We start from the raw sequence: 19,744 nt of genomic DNA, 5'->3' as shown, positions 1-19,744 counted from the left end.
CATTGCAGCTCTATTTACAATAACCAGGACATGGAAGCAACCTAAATGTCCATCAACAGATGAATGTATAAAGAAGATATAGCACATATATACAATGTAATATTACTCAGCCATAAAAAGAAACGAAATTGAGTTATTTGTAGTGAGGTGGATGTACCTAGAGTCTGTCATACAGAGTGAAGTAAGTCAGAAAGAGAAAAACAAATACCGTATACTAACGCATATACATGGAATCTAAAAAAAAAATGGTACTGATAAATCTACTGGCAGGGCAGGAATAAAGATGTAGACATAGAGAATGGACTTGAGGACACGGGGAGGGAGGGGGAAGCTGGGGTGAGGTGTGAGTAGCAGCAACATACATATACTACCAAATGTAAATAGATAGCTAGTGGGAAGCTGCTGCATAGCACAGGGAGATCAGCTCAGTGCTTTGTGACAACCTAGAGGGGTGGGATAGGGAGGGTGCGAGGGAAGCTCAAGAGGGAGGGGATATGGGGATATATGTATGCATATGGCTGATTCAGTTTGTTGTACAACAGAAACTAACACAGTATTGTGAAGCAATTATATTCCAATAAAGATCTATTTAAAAAAAACTTTCTGTTTGCTGAAAAGTTCTTTATCTTTGCTGTGGTAATACTATAGCCATTATCCAAATATGCTCAGGAACTGAGGAACTGAATTTTTATTTTTTTTAATATACATTTATTTATTTATTTTTTGGCTGCATTGGGTCTTCGTTGACTGCATGCAGGCTTTCTCTAGTTGTGGCAAGTGGGGGCTACTCTTTGTTGCGTTGCGCAGGCTTCTCATGGTGGTGGCTTCTCTTGTTGCAGACCACAGGCTCTAGGCACGCAGGTTTCAGTAGTTGTGGCACATGGGCTCAGTAGTTGTGGCTCGTGGGCTCTAGAGTGCAGGCTCAGTAGTTGTGGCGCACAGGCTTAGTTGCTCCGCAGCATGTGGGATCATCCCAGACCAGGGCTTGAATCCATGTCCCCTGCATTGGCAGGTGGATTCTTAACCACTGTGCCACCAGGGAAGCCCCTGAATTTTTAATTGTAATTAAATTAAGTAGGCACATGTGGCCCACATTAAATCCTTCAGGAAATCCCAATCAGTTTTCTTTTGACAGTATCTAGAATCCGATCACCTCTCACAACCTCCGCCTTTGTCTCTACCAGGATTACTTCAGCAGCCCCCTTCCTGGTTTCCCGGCTTTGCCCTTGCCCCATAGAATCTATTCTGAACACAGCAGCCAGTGCTATTCTTTTAAATGTACAGCAGTGTATGTCTCTGCTCACAACCCTTCACATTCAAACTCAACATGTCTAAAACCAAACTCCTGACCTCTCCACCTTCTACACACACACCTTCTAGCTCAGAGTATGAGCCCAGAGTCCTTGTGTCTCCCAGACTCAGTGGTCCAGCCCCTAACCCCACATTACATCTCAGATTCTACTTCTGCCCCGACAGCCCCCCGACCTTATTCCTGCCCCTTCCTTGTTCCCTCCACTCCAGCCACACTGTCTTCCTCGCTGATCTCCAGGGTGCATGTGGACTGTTTTGTCTCACTGATGGGCTCTCCCCTCAGACATCCACATGGCTCACTACCTCACCTCTTCCGGTCTCTGGTCAGTGTCACTTCATCAGTGAGGCCTTCCCTGCCCACCTCCAGGATCATGGCACCACCCCCTTCCCTCCCTATACCACGTTCCTTTTTATATTTTACTTGTTTATTTGTTCCCTTCTCCTTCTGCTCTAGATTACAAATTCCATGAAGGCAGAGATTTGTGTCTCTTTTCTTCCCTGCTGAATCTCCCAGCAAAAGAATGCTTGTCAATTGTTGGTGGTCAGTAGGTATTTGTTGAATGAATAAATGAGTGGATGTATGGATGAATGAGTGAGTGAATGACAAAGATCGATTGGAGGAAGAAGATACCAATTAGAAGCACAGAATCCAGTGGGGAGGCTAGTTTAATAGGCAAAGAATTGTCATTCCTTCTAATTGATACCTGTCTTTCCTTGAGCAGTCATTTTCCTTTTTAAAAAATGCATTGTTCTTTCTCATTGAAACTTAAACTCCTTGGGATCAAGGACTGAATTCTTATACCTTTTTGTTTCCTCAGCAAATAAACGTTCAGTTATAAGGAAATGTAATTCTCATTTGGCCAGAAGTACTCAAGTCACTCAATTTTTTAAAGTCTTTTTTCCTTGTGCTAACATTTTTTCTTATTTATTTGATTTTATAGAATGTGCACATCTTCCCATTGAATACTCCTGCAAAGCAAGGAGTCTTTAGACCAAATAGGGTTAATCCGCACAGTGGTAACTGTGGTAGAACCACAGCTAATAATTGCTTCAGCCCAGCCCAGTGGAAATACTGTCACGTCAACAATAGTCTAACCTAGTCACAAACACTGCTTGGCAGCTGTCATATGTCATGGCTTTTAATCAACTCTAGGGCAAGAATCATTCCATTCTAACAGATGGACATGAATTTAACCAGACAATAAACTATGTATGTGCCATAAATATGTTTGCTGAGGGCATGATTCCCTGTACAGAACTTTAAGAACGGCTGTCTTATCATGAGTTGCTGTTGCTTGGTGAGATGATTTGTTAACCTAATTCTGAAAGATTACATTTGTCTTTAATGTAATCTTTAATGTTAATGTTATCTTTAATGTTAATCTTTCAATGGCTTCCCCACTACCAGTTGCCTAGTTGTTTGGGGAAGGCAATTTTTATAAACAAAAGTTATTTACATGAGATTTTTTAAAACTAATGATATGGTTCCTTTGCAAATTTGGTGTCATTTGTCTAAAAGGGCTTATTACCTTTTGTGTGTTGCCAGGGCATGCAAATCATTAGCTGCATGCCCTGGCAACATTCATTAGTCATTTTCTTTTCTTCATGCTTATTTCCTTTTAGTACTTCTGTTAAATTACTATATTAACTACTACTTAAATGGCTTTAGCCGTACAATTTCTTAAAAATACAATTATTTTGTCTTTCTGCTATTTTCTGTCATCTTCAGAGACAATGTTTTTTATTCTCTCAACAGTGCTTCCCCTGTGGAACTTGTGCAATTTAAAATATGAAGTATTTGTTCGTTTTGTGTTCTTCAGAGGGTAACTTCTATTGATGTACCTTTTCATTGGCACTATCCACCAGGCAAAGTATAAATTGCTGTATAAAAACTGGAAAAGTGTTTGAGTAGAGCAGATGTTCTCTTAGCATGAAGCAGATGTAAAACTTGCAAGTGTCTGTCTAATAAAGTATAGCATTTGGTTCTATACAGCTGGTGCCAAGATTACCAAGTAATCATGTTGAAAGGCATTTTTACTAATCAGGATCCCCTCTGTTCTTTACACATTCTGGTTATGTTAAAAGACAGAGAGATGGGCACAAAAGTGGCTTTCTACTTTTAGTACTTTGAGCAGTTTTTTTTTCTCTTTCTGCATCTTCATGAAGTCAGTCTCCTTTTAAAACCATGTCCGATAGGGAGCCCCCTACATGTGAATGACTGATTTAGTTCTCCAGTTTGGTTTGGGCATGAGTGTTTGATGTTAGAATATTCCATTGAAGGCAGCCACACTTTGAACACTTTAAGGCAGCTGGAGAGAAAGAAAGGAATGTAATATACTTAATGTGTTTTTTTTTTCTTATTTGCATGGACAAAAGCTAATATTTGCTTAGTTAATGTCAATTCATAGTTTCTATGGTTACCTGACCAAGGAGGAGGTTGAACATTCTGGAAACAATTAATACCAATTTAGTTTTATGTTATCAAAAGCAGTCGAGCAGTTTTTCCCAGAGATTAAAGGTGAATGGATTAATGTGACTGCCAAGAAGATAAAACGATACAGGTATGAAAGACACAACACAAATCAGTAGCAAATGTAAAAGCTAAAAGAGCTACATCATTTTCTGTTGTCCTTTTTGTAAAGCAAGTGTGCTAATGAAATTAAATTTCAAAACCTGATGAGCCTTTTCTTTTTCATGTTTGATTTCCCAAGGATAAATTTGTTTTCTGTGAAAGGAAGCTCATTATATAAGAAGGTTTGCTACCCTGTGCCTTCTGCTTTTTTAAAAAAGAGTTAATGATGAAACATAATTGTTTTAATATCAGTAAGTGGATGTTTATACTCTTTGATAGTTGAGTATTTCTTCAATGCTCTATTCGTGAATTAATTTATAATACTTTTTTAAAGGGTAGGAGAAGTATTTCTTTAAATATCTTTTTTTTAAATTTATTTATGTATTTTTGGCTGCGTCGGGTCTTAGTTGCTTCATTGGCCCGCGGCATGTGGGATCTTAGTTCCCCCACCAGGGATCGAACCTGCATCCCCTACATTGGAAGGCGGATTCTTAACCACTAGACCACCAGGGAAGTCCCTTTTTAAATATCTTAAGGGCAGAAGGAAGTACATTAAATAATTTCCAGATCTGAAGATAAATAGCATGACTGGTTCTTTTAATGAAATGTTTATTACTATTTGAAAAATAATTGGAGGTAGGGGAAAACAGAGATGTGCTAAAAGAAGTTTATCCACTAGAAAGTAAGATATTCAATGTTTATCATCCTCCACCAGTAAAGTTGGGTTTGTGGAATATGGATCCGCTATATAGGAAAAAACATAGATGATATTACATTTTAGACAATGTGTTGCAGAACCTGGTTTTTTGAACACTGGGGTAAAAGAATCTATAATGACATAGGTTATAATTTTTTGTTCATTTATACTGTTATATATATATATGAAATATAGGATCTAAGAGTATTAATAGGACTATTCCAGAAAGTCTTCCCCATTCTTATTACCAGTTGCCTCCATATTTTATATTACTGATTTAAATCTTAAATTTCATAAAAGCACCTTACAACCAAATTGACTAATAGCTACTACTTTAAATTTTCAGTTCTTCTAAAATTGAATATTTATATAAAAGCAGTTTAATATTTCTTGCATCCATGTTTAATATTTCTTGTATCCTACATGAACATCTTTCCACCAAGGTTACACTTGTCAAAGTAAAATTAACATGTAAAAGGTCTGCCCCATTTTACTAAGAATACCTTGTATTCTTAGAATAAAAAGAAAATTATTAATCTTATATAATATTATATAATATTGTTAGCTTTTAGGCAGGTGTCTAATGCAGTTATAGTTCTTTTTATTTGAGGGACTTTTTTCTACTGTCCCTATTTTGTTTTTCACTAATATTACATAAGAATGGTGGTACTTTTTTAAGGTTTTAATTTGTATGAAATTAAAAACGTTAACTCTGAAACATTAACTTAAATGGAACTAGTTTTCTCCATTGTTAAAAATGGTTTGTTATAGGAAATTTTAAACATCCACAAAAATAGAATAGTAAAATAAACCCCTATAATATACACCCAGCTTCAATAATTATCAGCCTTTTATTGTTTTTATTTGCCAAGATTTCTTAAGACTATTGTCAGAGGTTTTTGTTTTTGTGTTTTTCTTTTAAGTTGTAGTTCTGTATCCTGTTTCTACAGTGACAATAGATATTTAAACAAAACTAGGTCATGTAAACCCAGTAGACCTAACTTTATTTCAGGAAGTGGAGCGAGAAATCTCATTCAGAACAGAATGTGGACTGTATTACTCCTACTACAAGCAGATGCTGCAGGCTCCAACCCTCATGCAAGGTAATCACAACTAAGTTTTATTTGGGGTCTACTGCATTCTTTTCAATATTTCTGCTAAAATATACTTTGGCACTAATGCATTCTAAATGCTTTATAGATCTTGTGTAGTTTTTCCTTGAACTTGTATAGTTTTTTTCCTTGTTAACATAATCAATCCATGAAAATGTTTTGCTTTGGAAGAAGTTATGTAATATTTTATGTAGTTCTCCTCTCCTTGCTTCTCAGCTCTCCTCCATCCCAAATTATCTGTTCACAATTTCTTGGTTTTGCTGTTAATTGTTTTCATGGTCATTTTGGAAAAGGTCTTTGTATGTGAAAGGAGTATTGTCTGAAAACAGGAGACGTTTTGGTGGTACAAATGACAATTACAGTTATCTTTTTTGTCCCCAGTGCCCCCATTCATTCCTTTATTTTGCAGTTACCATTTTCCCACATTTTCTGTGTTTCTAAGTGGTTTAGAGTACATACTCTTTACCTTTACTCCATTTAATGGAACCCTCCAAAAGGGTCTCTCCTACTCAATATATGCTTCGTATGCTTAATATGGGTGCATATAACAGAGAATTGCCTTTTTCTAGGCTTTGTTTGGAATCAGATATACTTTTGGCAAGAATTCTTCATGGGCAATGTTTGTACTTCTAATTTTATCACGATAGGAGACATGAAATTTTGGTTGCCTTTCTTTTAGTGCCATAAAAGTTAATCAGTTGATTCCTGTGTGGATAGTTGCATTCACACATAATAAGGTTAATTACTCACCAGCCTTGCACTTAATGGTTTTAGTAGCCATTGATGACTATTGCCTCTGTCCATTATTTCAATAGAGTTACAGAAGTGACTCTCATTCCTCCTGCATTTATTAGCTGGAACTCTGTTAGATAGAAAACCTTTTTCTCATCAGCTATTTGATTACCCCAAGCTACAGTTTATCAAAAAAGGCAGGATAAGTGTTGATTTTTCCCCCATACAGTTGATCCTCATTATTCATGGATTCTGTATTTGCAAATTCACCTACTCTCTGAAACTTATTTGTAACCCCAGAATCAGTAGTCCTGGTGCTTTCACAGTCATTCACGGGCATGTGCGCAGCAGTGAAAATTTTTAGTTGCTTGATACGTGTGTTCCCAGCTGAGGTCAAATAAGGTGATGCAGTGCTTTCGTGTTTCAGCTCTCAGACTACAGAGTCATTTTCACAGTCTGTTTAGCGCCATGGTTTTTTTTTTGCATTTTTGTGGTTTTCGTTGGTGATTTTCCTGTTTAAAGTGGCCCCCAAGCATAGTGCTGCAGTGCTGTCTAGTTTCCCTAAGTGCAAGAAGGCTATGGTGAAGGCATACAGAGAAAATAACATGTGTTAGATAAGCTTTGTTCAGGTGTGAGAGTGCTATCGGCCATGAGTTAAGTGTTAATGAATCAACAATATATACTAAAGGTGTCTTTAGACAAAAACTCATATAAATCAAGGTCATGTGTTGATCAGTTGATAAAAATGCATGACCAGAAGCTTGTAGGAAAGTAACCCTGTATTTCCTATTCATTCAGTATTGCTAATACAGTTTTCATTGCAATTTTATAGAACATAACTGTGGTGAGTAATGAGAATCAGCTGTACTTACAAGTTCTCAAAATTATGAGTTGCTTCTCTAGCATTCCCCAAAGCAGGGGTTCTTATTGAAGGGCACTTGTGTCCCTGGGGGACATCTGGGATGTCCAGAGATGGTTTTGATTGTTACACTTCAGCGGGGAGAGGGTGAGTGTGCTACTGGAATTTAGTGAGTAGAGGGCAGAGATGCTGCTAAACATCCTGCAGTGCTCAGGACAGTCCCCCCAACAGCAAGAATTATCGGGACCAAAATATCAAAATACTGGTAGTGTTGAAGTTGAAAACCTCAGCTCTAAAGGTGAATAATGAGTATTTTCTTTCTAAGTATCACTATGAACTCAGTGGTTGATCTGTTTCAATTTATTTAAGTTATTTGTTAAGATTATTCTTTTAGAAACTTTAAAACATATAAAACGGTAGAGAAAATCCTCTAATGGATTTGCACTCAAGTATCACTCAGTTACAGTGGTTACCAGATTATGACCAATCTTGTTTCCTCTCTAACCCCATCCTCAACCTGGATAATTTTGGAGTAACTCCAAGACATCATATTGCTTCATCTGTAAATATATCAGTATATTTTTCTAAAGAATGGCAACTCCCTTTTATAAACATAACCAAGTTGTCATTATCACAATTAAGAAATTACTTAATATCAAATATCTACTCAATATTCTCATTTTCCTCTTGTCTTATAGATTTTTAATGTAGTTTTTGAAATCCAAATAAAGCTCATACATTGCAGTCTTTCGCTATGTCTTTGTTTCTTTTAAGCTATAGATTCCTCACCATCTTTTTTTCTTGTAATTCTTCACTGGAAACACTGATTGCTTTGTCTGAGAGTTTTCCACTTTCTGGATTTTGGTGGAGCCCCAATGGTGCCATTCAGTGTTTCTCTGTTGTCTGAATTTCCTCTTAATTGGCAGTTAGATCTAGAGGCTTGCTCAGATTTAGGTTCTGCTTTTTGGCAAGAATACTTCCTAGATGGTGTTGTACACTTCCACATCAGGGGGTACATAATGTGCAGCTCATTCTTTTGGAGTTTAGACTGGGCTATCCATTATTAAGTTCTTAGTTAGCCTTTCACCTAGGTTTACAACCATTGATGATCATTACTTAAATCTGTTCATTGCATAAGGACTATAGCATGGTGATATTCTGATTCTGTAATTCCTTCCATCATTATCAGATGGACTTCCTCTCTAAATAAAAACGTTTTCTCATCAACTATTTGGCAACCCAGAATGTCAGTTCCTAAAGGAAAGGTGGGATAAGTATTGATCCTTTCCATTTGTTTTAGAATGAGTTACCTCTCTAGCATCCCCTAAAGGTTTGCTTTTTAAATATTATCATAAACACATGGATTTCTAACATATTTCATTTGTTTCAATCTTTGCATTATTCTTCTTATAACAAGTTGTCTAGTCTTTGGCCAGTGGGATGCCCTTCAAATCAGCTGCTGTCTTTTTTTTTTAATTTTTATTTTTGGCTGCGTTGGGTTTTTCGTTGCTGTGCGGGCTTTCTCTAGTTGCGGCGAGCTGGGGCTACTCTTCATTGTGGTGCACAGGCTTCTCATTGCGGTGGCTTGTCTCGTTGCAGAGCACGGGTTCTAGGCCTGCAGGCTTCAGTAATTGTGGCACACAGGCTCAGTAGTTGTGGCTCGTGGGCTCTAGAGAGCAGGCTCAGTAGTTGTGGCACATGGGCTTAGTTGCTCTGTGGCATGGGGGATCTTCCCGGACCAGGGCTTGAACCCTTGTCATCTGCATTGGCAGGTGGATTCTTAACCACCAACTGCTGTCTTTTTGACATGACTCCAATAGCCTTTGAAAACTCCTTTGGCATGACAAGATGTTTCAAGCCCATTTTGTGTTTTTCCTACCCGTGACCTAGAATCAGCTGTTTCTCCAAGGAGCCCCAGTTCTCTTTAGTGGCTATTTAGAGACCACAATCTGGGTACTAGAGGCACTTATTGCTACTAGTTTGGTCCTTGTTTCCAGACCTTTAGTGAGCAGAGTAGGAAATGTGATTTTTTTTCCTAAAAGAAAATATGAATAGAGCTATTTTTAGTTCAAAATTAGGATAATAAGGTTTTTACTTTTTTGACTTTATATTTGTATCTTGTTTTCTTTAAGTTGAAAATTTTGGCTTCTATGACATTATCACGTATTTGTTTTATGCTGCTATGTATAATACTTTCAGTGTAGCAATGATAATATTGCTACTAACAGTGTGATTGCCTGAAAACAGTTCAGGCTGTCTTTGTAATTCTTTTTGTCCTTAGGATGTAGCCTACTAGGAATTTACAGTCACATTCCTCTATTCCCAGGAACACTGGAAAGAGTTCTTTTTATGTGACCAAGCTACCAACTCAGTAGGTTTCTTTGTTTTATCTTGCTTTTGGTTTTCAGTGATTGCTTTGTTAAAAAATTTTATATATTTTTTATACTTACTAAAAAAATGTTTACATGGTTCCAAAGTCAAAACTATAAAACAGGGAGCATTCAGGGAAGTCCACCTCCATCCCTGTCACCTCCACCCTGTTTCTTTCCTCACTCTTTAGGTAACTATTTGTATTAGTTTTTGGTTTATTCTTCTACAGTTAGTATTTTCAATATAAGCAAATACTTTATATATTCATATTTTCCCTTTTATTACAGAAAAAACCCTGCTTACTGTATACACTGTCCTCTATTTTGCTTTTTTCACTTGACTGAAATCTTGTTCACTCTATAGTAGAGTATCATGATATTCCTTATTTATTTACTTACTTATTTTCTTGCAGTTGCATAGTACTCCTTGGTGTGGGTAACCATAACTTTATTCAAGTAGCCTTCTTGTCTTTGTCTGCTCGGGCTGCCATAACAAACTAACATTGACTGGGTGGCTTAAAAAAACAGAAATTTATTTTCTCACGGTTCCAAAGGCTGGAAGTCTTAAGATCAGAGTACCAGCACAGTTGGGTTCTGGTGAGGACTCTCTTGGCTTGTTGCTGGCCACCTCTCTTTGCATCCTCACATGGAAGGCAGAGACAGAGAGCAAGCTCTCCAGTGTCTCTTCTGATAAGAGCACTAATCCCATTATGAGGGTCCCCCTCTTATAACCTTTGTCTCTACCTAATTACTTCCCAAAGGCTCATCTTCAATACCATCACATTGTGGGGGGCTTAGGGCTTCAACATAGGGGGGCATATAAAGTCTCAGTCCATAACACTCCTGTATTAGTCTAGTAGGACTGCCGTAACAAAATAACACAGACTGGGTGGCTTAAACAGTACAAATTTATTTTCTTTCAGTTCTGGAGGCCAGAAGTCTACGATCAAGGTACTGTCGGGGTTGGTTTCTGGTGAAGCCTCTTTCTGGCTTGTAGATGGCCACCTTCTTGCCATGTCCTTACAAGGCCTTTCCACTGTGTGCACAGAGGGAGGGAGAGAGCCCTCTCTTGTTGGTTCCTCTTCTTATAAGGACACCAGTCCTATCAGATTAAGGCCCCACCCTATGAGCTCACTTAACCTTTTTACCTCCTTGTAGACCCTATCCAAATACAGACACATTGGGGTTAGGGCTTCAACATAGGAATCTGGGGGGACACATTTCAGTCCAAAACACCTCGTGTTGATGGACTTTGGCATTGTTTCTGATCTTTTGCTTTTACAGATGGCACTGCAGGAATGACTTGTACCTATGTCATTTTGTCTTTTTGCCAGTCTGTCTTTGGAATCTATTCCTAGACATGGGCTTCCTGGATCAAAGAGTAAATGCACATGTAATTTTGCTAGGTGTTGCCAAATTCTCTTCCATAGGGATTATACCATTTTGCATTCCCAACTACAGTGTATGAAAGAGCCTTACAGCCTCACTAACAGAGTATATTGTCAGACTTCTTGATTTTTTTCCAAGCTGCTAGGTGAGAAATGATATCTTAGTGTAGTTTTAATTTGCAGTTCTAGTAGGAGTGAGGTTGAGCATCTTTTCAGATGCGTAAGGACTGTGTGCATGTCTTCTTCTGTGAACTGTTCATACCTTCTGTTAATTAGTTGGCTTGGTTACAGTAGCAAATGACCTCAATATAACAATGGAATTCTATAACAACAGATGTATTTCTCACTCTCATTATCCAGCCCCTATGTGGAACATACTGTTAGCACTGCAGAGGGAAAGAGTAAGATTGCTGGTGGAAGCATGCATTGCCTCTTAAAGATTCTGCTCAGATGTGACCTGTGTCACATCCACTCACCTGCCATTGGTCAGAGCAAGTCAAATGGCCAAACCCATCCCTGGGGATGGGAGGGAGGCTTCATATACTCTCCCAAAGGAGGTACTACAGGTCTCATGGCAGGAAGGCAGAGCAGGGAAATATAAAATCCTCTTGCCCAAATTTCTGTAGAAGAATCATACGGTTCTTCTGTTACATCACAGAAGTTATAATTTACCTATGTTTGTGTAAACATTTAAGTAATGTCCATCTAATATATGGTATGCTTTTCATGGATAGGACTATTATATCCCCAAGACCTAGCACATTCTCTGGCGTATACTAAAGAATCTATGAATAGTTTTGAATGAATAATTTAATTATAATTATCTTTTACTGAATTTTCAAATATCAATCTTAGGTTTTCATGGCTTAATATATGATAACAAAACCGAATCTATGAGGACAATTAACCTCCTTCAACGAATGAATATTTACCAAGAGGTTTTTCTCAGTATTTTATATAGAGTTCTACCCATACAGGTATGTTGTGTTCTGTGACATTGAATTTAATATTAGATGAAAGTCAAAGTCTGACATTTTAAGTTGAATGTTTCACGTATGTTTTTCTGATCTTCAACGGCTTGGTATAAAAACAGTAGTATCCTAATTTTCTCCATACATATTGTGAATTTTGCTTTTTATTTATATTTTATAAGATATTTTTACATATAGATGCTTCCAGGCTTATAAGTATGCAGTCTAGAAGCTGATAAATATTTTCATTTGGAAACATGTGATCACTCCTCATTTATCTTTGAAATAAAAAAACAACAACCTGGAAAGTTAGCAAATCACAGTGACCACTTCTCATGTGAATAAGGTAATACTGGATGAAGTTAGGTGTAAAACTCGTCTAAAGAATGAAACTAGGGACTTCCCTGGTGGTCCAGTGGTGAAGACTCTGCGCTTGCAATGCAGGGGGCCTGGGTTTGATCCTTGGTCAGGGTACTAGATCCCGCATGCCGCAACTAAGAGCCTGCATGCCGCAGCTAAAAATCCTGCTGGCCACAGCTAAAGATCCCACGTGCCGCAACTAAGTCCCAGTGCAGCCAAATAAATAAATAAATACTTTAAAAAAAAATGAAGCCAGAATTCTCTAGGACTTCCTTTTCTGCTTTTGTATTGAGAAGGAAGGCTGCTAGCACATTTTTACACAGGAAGGAGTGATGTACGCTTATTTCTTGGAATTAATACCAAGCTTCTGAATATTAAACTTCCACTGTCATATTTTGTAAGTGGCAATGAGAGGGAGTAGGGCTTCTCTAACAGACGTTTTTTATCCTTCCCTTACAGAAATATATAGAGCCAGTTTATTTTTATATTTACACCTTATTTGGACTCCAAGCAATTTATGTCACAGCTCTTTACATAACCAGCTGGCTCCTGAGTGGTACATGGCTATCAGGACTCTTAGCAACTTTCTGGTATGTCACAAATAGGTGAGTTGGAATCAGTGTTCCCTTCTCCCTTTCTAAGGTATAAGTTAAAAAGAAGTTACTTCATTTCCAGTTTAAAGAAGGTTGTTCTGCCACATTTTGTGTGGAGTATTTTCTCTTTGGGTTACCTAGTGGAGTTTTTCTTATTTAGTAAGGTAGAAAGTCCTACTTATGTATATCTACAGCTGAGGAACAAAACATTGAGTTGTAAGTCAAGAGAGTCATCTATAATAATCCCAATTCTATTACCAACTTGCTGTGTGATCAGTATTTCTCTAGCCACAAATCTCATCTCTTAAAAGGTTTATTAATATCTTTATTATCAACCTCAATAAGATTGTATGCAGCCCATAATTAGCAAAGTATAAAGCACTGTACAAATGTAAGGAAGTTCTTACATTATTTAATTAATATCTATTAATTTCCAAATCCTGGAGCATTATGAAATAGCATTTAAAAAACATATTTGAGATAAATCGAATTATTGCCTGACCTATTAAAAGCAACACCAATAGTCAGTAGCAGTCTTAAAATTTGAACATGAATTCTGATGTTGATTTTATGTTGTAATCCTCAACAAATTACTTTTTATTATAACCTTACTGAGTGCTTACTATATGCCAAGCACTTTACATCATACTTTATATGTATTATTTTAACAACCCTGTAGAGTGGGTACTATTATTATTACTATTTTAGAAGTGAGGTAATTGAAGCTTAAAAGGTTAACTTTTATACATATACATTATATATATATATAAATATATATAAAATATATATAATATATATATAAATATATAAAAAGGTTAAGTTATGTGTACATGTGTATATATATATATATGAGAATATTTTTATAGGCATATATATTTATATATAGATCAAGGCATACACACACACACACACACACACACGTGCACACATGGAGCTAAGTCTTGGTCAGAATTCAAATGCAGAGTATGAGATCACTATGTTATGCTGCCTCTTAACATTTTATTTTATTTTATTTTATTTTTTGTGGTACGCGGGCCTCTCACTGTTGTGGCCTCTCCCGCTGCGGAGCACAGGCTCCGGACGCGCAGGCTCAGTGGCCATGGCTCACGGGCCCAGCCGCTCCACGGCATGTGGGATCTTCCCGGACCAGGGCACGAACCCGTGTCCCCTGCATCGGCAGGTGGACTCTCAACCACTGCGCCACCAGGGAAGCCTGCTCTTAACATTTTAATCTAACATATTATTCCTGCTAAGAGTAAATGAAAGTCTGTATTTCAACTATACTTCAACAAAAAATAAATTTAAAAAAAAGAATAAAGTCAAATTTATTGTTTCTATTAAAAGTAAATAAAGACATTTATTGGATTCCTAGTATGTATAGGGATCGTTCTTGGTACTAGGTGTACAAAGTTGAAAACAACTACACTTGCCCTCTGAGGGTTCACATTCTAGGGGAGTCAAGGAGCTCTTAAAAGTTATTAATCAATGACAAAATTAAGACTCAAGTATAAAGAACTACCAGTTCTACCCCAGTTCTGCCACTGCATACCTGTGGACAGGTTAGTTAAATTTTCTCAATGCCAGTTTTATGTTGCAGGCGTGATGATGATGATGATAAGGGCAAATTATTGAGAACCAAGGACAAAAATCTAAATATACTTAACGTCATATGTCTTTCACTTTAGGAAATCTTTGAGGTAATGCTAGTAAAAATTACTACTTTGGCCCTTTGTGTCTTCCTTGTGCAGAATAGATACCACAAGGGTTGAGTTTACCATCCCACTGAGAGAGAATTGGGCGCTGCCATTCTTTGCAATTCAGATAGCAGCAATTACATATTTCCTGCGACCAAACTTACAGCCCCTTTCTCAAGTAAGTTTTTATAATACTTTGTATATATTTTTAGTTCTCCAATTTTATCTTAGAAGCTTCAGAAAATGTGATGTTCATAGTGTCCAAGTGCATGTTAATAGTTCTTATTCCATGACCAGTTTTTTAACTTGAGTTAAATTAAGTTTTCTTTTTCTAAACCTGTTCCTACTTTGCAAAGAAAATGTTTTCATTTTTGATGTTAAAAATGTGCTCTACATCATCTGCCCTTAAACAATTGCGGCAAACCCACACAAAATTTCTGCAAAACGGTCAGAATTTTTAAGCCATTGCTCTTGAGATGTGATTTGGTGCATTATCGCCTCCATGATAATATGGAGTACACATACCATATGTGAATATTTATATGCAAAGTGTCACTTTAGGATATTTAGAACTTAAATAACAAATGCAAGAGTTTTCAGAGCAACAGTTCATAGTTTTTCTGTTTGGTTTATAGAGATATTGGCTGCTCTTGAGAACACTTGTCTGAGAGGCTTTTTATTACTAGAGACCTGTAAATTATACAAAGATTTTCTTTTTACAGAGGCTGACACTTCTTGCCATTTTCATATCAACTTTTCTCTTTAGTCTAACATGGCAATTTAATCAATTTATGATGCTGATGCAAGCATTAGTGCTGTTCATACTGGACTCCTTGGACATGCTGCCAGCAGTGAAGGTAAGGTTTGCTCTCTTTTCTCAGTTGAGATGGTTGTTGTTTAATGTTTTATATGATAGAATGAGCTCAAAATATGCACATAATATATGCACATAAAATATGCTTAATAATAAAGTTGAAGCTGCTTCTTAGCTATAATGTAAATATGCTGCAGTCAGTTGAAGCTGAGTAATTTATGCAGCCTAGTTTGACCATCTTAATTTTTATTCTGCTTATTTTACATTAAAAGATGGATTTGGGCTTCCCTGGTGGTGCAGTGGTTGAGAGTCCGCCTGCCGATGCAGGGGACACGGGTTTGTGCCCCGGTCCGGGAAGATCCCACGTGCCGCGGAGCGGCTGGGCCCATGAGCCATGGCCGCTGAGCCTGTGCGTCCGGAGCCTGTGCTCCGCAATGGGAGAGGCCACAACAGTGAGAGGCCCGCGTACGACAAAAAAAAAAAAAAAAAAAAGATGGATTTATTTCGGGACTTCCCTGGCAGGCCAGTAGTTAAGGCTCTGCACTTCCACTGCAGGGAGCACAGGTTCGATCCCTGGTCGGGGAACAAAGATCCCACATGTGGTGTGGCCTTAAAAAAAAGATGGGATTTATTGGGAGCACAAATGTCTAAATCAGTTGTCCTTTATAGAGTTGACTTACATTTTAAAATAGCTATCTTATATTTTAAAATTTATTACTGTGTATTGTCCCACCTTTTTTTTTCCCATGGAAATCAATGGGTGTAAAACAACTTTTCTGTGGTACTTCGTAAAATTTTCATAGTAACGTTTACCAATACGGGATGTGAATCCCTGTTGATTGGTTAGAGGTCATATATGAAATAAGGAAATTATAAAGGAAACCATTGTTTGTCTCCCAGTGTGTGCTGCTGTCATTTAACTGCATTGTTTTTGTCATGTGCAGAAATATGTTTTAATGTGTTGTGTATGTTTTTAAGTTGCTCATAGTTACTATTCCAAAGTAACAGTAACTTAAATATTTTCCAAGTATAATAAAATATTATCACCAGATCTAAGGCAGCAATATAATCTAATAGAGAAGAGTTGTACTCACATATTCCATGTCAAAAGAGATGCAACAATCTTTGGAAACTGACTGAATGTGAATTAGGAAACATTAAAGTCAACCAACACATATATATTATCTATCTACTGAGTCATTACAATAGGATAGGCACTACAGAAAATTCCAACCTGTATAAGACATTGTCCCATCCACAGGGAGTTTGCCATCTAGCTTAGGAAATAAATATGTCTGTACAATTAGAGGGATGTCTGTATATCTATAGATGTCAATTTGTAGTAACGGTAAGTGCCAGAAGTCTAGAAGAGGAGACTTCTTTTTCAGCTAGAAAGGTTTCACAGAAATGAACTGCTAGAGGTGGACCAAAAATGAGGAGACTAGAATTTGGATGGAGTGTGAGAGGGGAAGATATGAAGGTAAAATACAGTAAAGAAAGCAGGTGGATAAATGGGAAAAAAATGTGAAAAAGAACGGATACTTCTATGGGTATAACTGAATCACTTTTCTGTATACCTGTAACTAACACATCATTAATCAGCTATACTCCAATATAAAATAAAAATTAAAAAATTAAAAATATTTTTAATTAAAAAAAGAAAGCAGGTGGATAAGCCAAAGTTAAAATGTGTATGTATGTGTGTGAGTGTATAATATATGTATGTGTGTGTATATATATATGGTATTAGATAATGATAATAGAGCCCACATGCCTCTAAAAGCTGCATGTACAAATGAAGCTGAGTCTGTTGCTGTCTGTTTACATTTGCTTTCCTGTTTTGTAAACTCTTTATGCTTTGTTCGTGGAGACTTGCAAGCTAAGGGGAAGAGGTGCCTAGATACCTTTGTATTTCTTCTTGTCATACACTCTTAGGCCAGTTAGTCTCTTCATATGTGATATCACTTTTCCCCCCTTTCTAACAAGTATGTTCAAAAGAACATTGTACATTTTAACATAAAAAATAAATTAATAAATGGAAGAAATAAATAATATTGAGCCATTATGAAAATATATATATAAAATTTTTTTCCTAGTATACAATTTTTCTGTAGTGTATTTTCTTTTTTTTTTTTTTTTTTTTTTTTTTTTTTGCGGTATGCGGGCCTCTCACTGTTGTGGCCTCCCCCGTTGCGGAGCACAGGCTCCGGACGCGCAGGCTCAGCGGCCATGGCTCACGGGCCCAGCCGCTCCGCGGCATATGGGATCCTCCCAGACCGGGGCACGAACCCGTATCCCCTGCATCGGCAGGCGGGCTCTCAACCACTTGCGCCACCAGGGAGGCCCCTTCTGTAGTGTATTTTCACAGTAGATATCAAAAGCCTAAGAAAACATGTATGTCTTTTCACCAAATTTTGACCTCTTGAAATTTATCCTAAGGATATAATCAAACATGTTCATTTTAGCTGGACTGTAATAAGAAAAGTCTGGAAATGACCTAAGTCAATAGCAATAGGGTATTGTTAAATAAACACGTCTTAACTATGTAACACAGTGTTAGTTATATATAACCATTAGTTTTCCTTCTCCCTTTTTTAAAAATAAAACATGTATAGAGAGAGGAAAGTTTCCAGAAACATATGCATTAAAGTATTAGCAGTCAGCTATGTGAGTGATGCTCTTATTTTCTTTTTGTTCTTTAGACCTCTTGAATGTTTCTGTAATGAACATCTCTTTCTTTTTCATTTTTTAAAAATTGGAAAACAGAATAAAAGGTACTATTTTGGCACACACACAAAACTAAAGAATAATACAGCTAATTTATTTCATATTCAGTTCTAAGCTTCGTTGAATTTTTATATTTGAAACTCTGTTGGCATTAGAAGTAGTTATAACTATCAGAATTAAAGGAGGAACAGTATTATAATGAAAGGATCCTAGGTTATAATACCAAGTTGCTACTATCAACTCTGAAAATAACTAGCTCTTTAAACTTTGTCAAGTGATATGACTTATTGGAGCCTTAGTTTCTTCATAAATTGGAATCACTGATCTCTAATCATATTGAATGGGAAAGAGTCAGAACAATTGCTATAGAAAAAAGTAATACAAATTCAGAGCCTGATGTGGTGACAAGAGAAGCAATATCTTTTTCAGTACACATCATCTTCTTTTCATGGATGATGGAAAATCTCTTACCATCAAAGGATCAAGTTTTCAGTGAGAAATGTGTACAGGGTTTTAAAATATAAAACAGAACACTAAATGTTATTACTAAGCATATAATTCTGTTCCATTAAAGACTAAGAATGTGGAGACTACGTGTTATGAAAACAAGACACATTAGTGATCAATGCCTAAGAGGCAATTTTAAAGTACTCCGTATGGTTCCAGACAAAATGAAGTAAATGCACTTCTCCTTATTCTTCCTACTAAGTACAATTAAAAGCCCTAGACAATATGTAAAAAACAAACATGAGATTTTGAGAGGTGGAGAAAAGAAAGTAGACTACACCTAGAGACCTCGAAACCAGAGGAAGAACATGGCAATGAGTTCACTGGGTTTTCTTTTTGCTGCATATATCTCAGACTAGGTACTGGAAAAGTCAGCAATCAGGAGAAACCAATGGACTCAAACCAAAAAAGCCCAAAGAAAAGCCAAAAGGACCAGAAAGGGTGAAGCATGAATGCCATGTGGAGAACCTTCAACTTCAACCTATTGGTAATGAGACAACCCTCCCCATACCTACCGGGATGGTGTCAGCAGAGAGCCCAAACTTTCATCTTCACCCAGCAGTAATGAGACACCCCTTTCTCCTGCCCCCCAAAAGTCAGTGGAGGTCAAGTGTCCAGGTCACCCTGGACATCCAAACCCATCTGGAAATAATGAGGCAGTGTCCTTTCCTCAGTGGCATGATGCTGGCATGGTGTCAGAAGAGGTCTGCTGACACAGAAGATTTACATGAGATTCAGAGTTCAATAACATAATACAATACAATTGAAGATCATTTGTTAAACTAAGAACCAGGAAAATCTCTTGAATGAACAGAGACCATCAACAGGTGCCAAAACCAAGGCACACAAAAGTTGAATTACCTGACAAGGAATTTAAAGCAGCTATCATAAAAAAATTCTCATTGAGCAATTACAAACACACTTGAAACAAATGAAAAATAGGAACTCTTAACAAAGATTTAGAAGATAAAAAGAAGAAGCAAATGGAAATTTTAGAACTGAAAAATTCCAATAATGAAAATAAAAACCTCAATAGAT

The 19,744-nt window shown here is 37.0% G+C and overlaps 1 protein-coding gene and 1 long non-coding RNA gene across 3 annotated transcripts in view; one reads left to right on the top strand and one right to left on the bottom strand.

Annotated features, from left to right (window-relative positions):
• Positions 1 to 19,744, bottom strand: part of LOC132480971 (uncharacterized) — a 196,711-nt gene that overhangs the window by 55,363 nt on the left and 121,604 nt on the right. The window lies entirely within an intron of this gene.
• DPY19L3 (dpy-19 like C-mannosyltransferase 3) overlaps positions 1 to 19,744 on the top strand; it is a 74,232-nt gene that overhangs the window by 19,733 nt on the left and 34,755 nt on the right. Inside the window, exons 4-8 of one of the 2 annotated variants that reach the window (XM_060085601.1) lie at positions 5,593 to 5,683; positions 11,896 to 12,017; positions 12,831 to 12,976; positions 14,713 to 14,836; positions 15,381 to 15,515. In XM_060085601.1, the coding sequence (XP_059941584.1) occupies positions 5,593 to 5,683; positions 11,896 to 12,017; positions 12,831 to 12,976; positions 14,713 to 14,836; positions 15,381 to 15,515 (618 nt within the window). Of the gene's footprint in view, positions 1 to 5,592; positions 5,684 to 11,895; positions 12,018 to 12,830; positions 12,977 to 14,712; positions 14,837 to 15,380; positions 15,516 to 19,744 lie in introns of those variants that run through there. The other variant, XM_060085602.1, reaches the window with a different exon arrangement.

The sequence above is a fragment of the Mesoplodon densirostris genome, chromosome 19, assembly GCF_025265405.1.
Source record: "Mesoplodon densirostris isolate mMesDen1 chromosome 19, mMesDen1 primary haplotype, whole genome shotgun sequence".
NCBI lineage: Eukaryota > Metazoa > Chordata > Mammalia > Artiodactyla > Ziphiidae > Mesoplodon > Mesoplodon densirostris.
The sequence above is the reverse complement of the archived record's forward strand: the minus strand, read 5'-3'. Positions and strand labels throughout refer to the sequence as shown.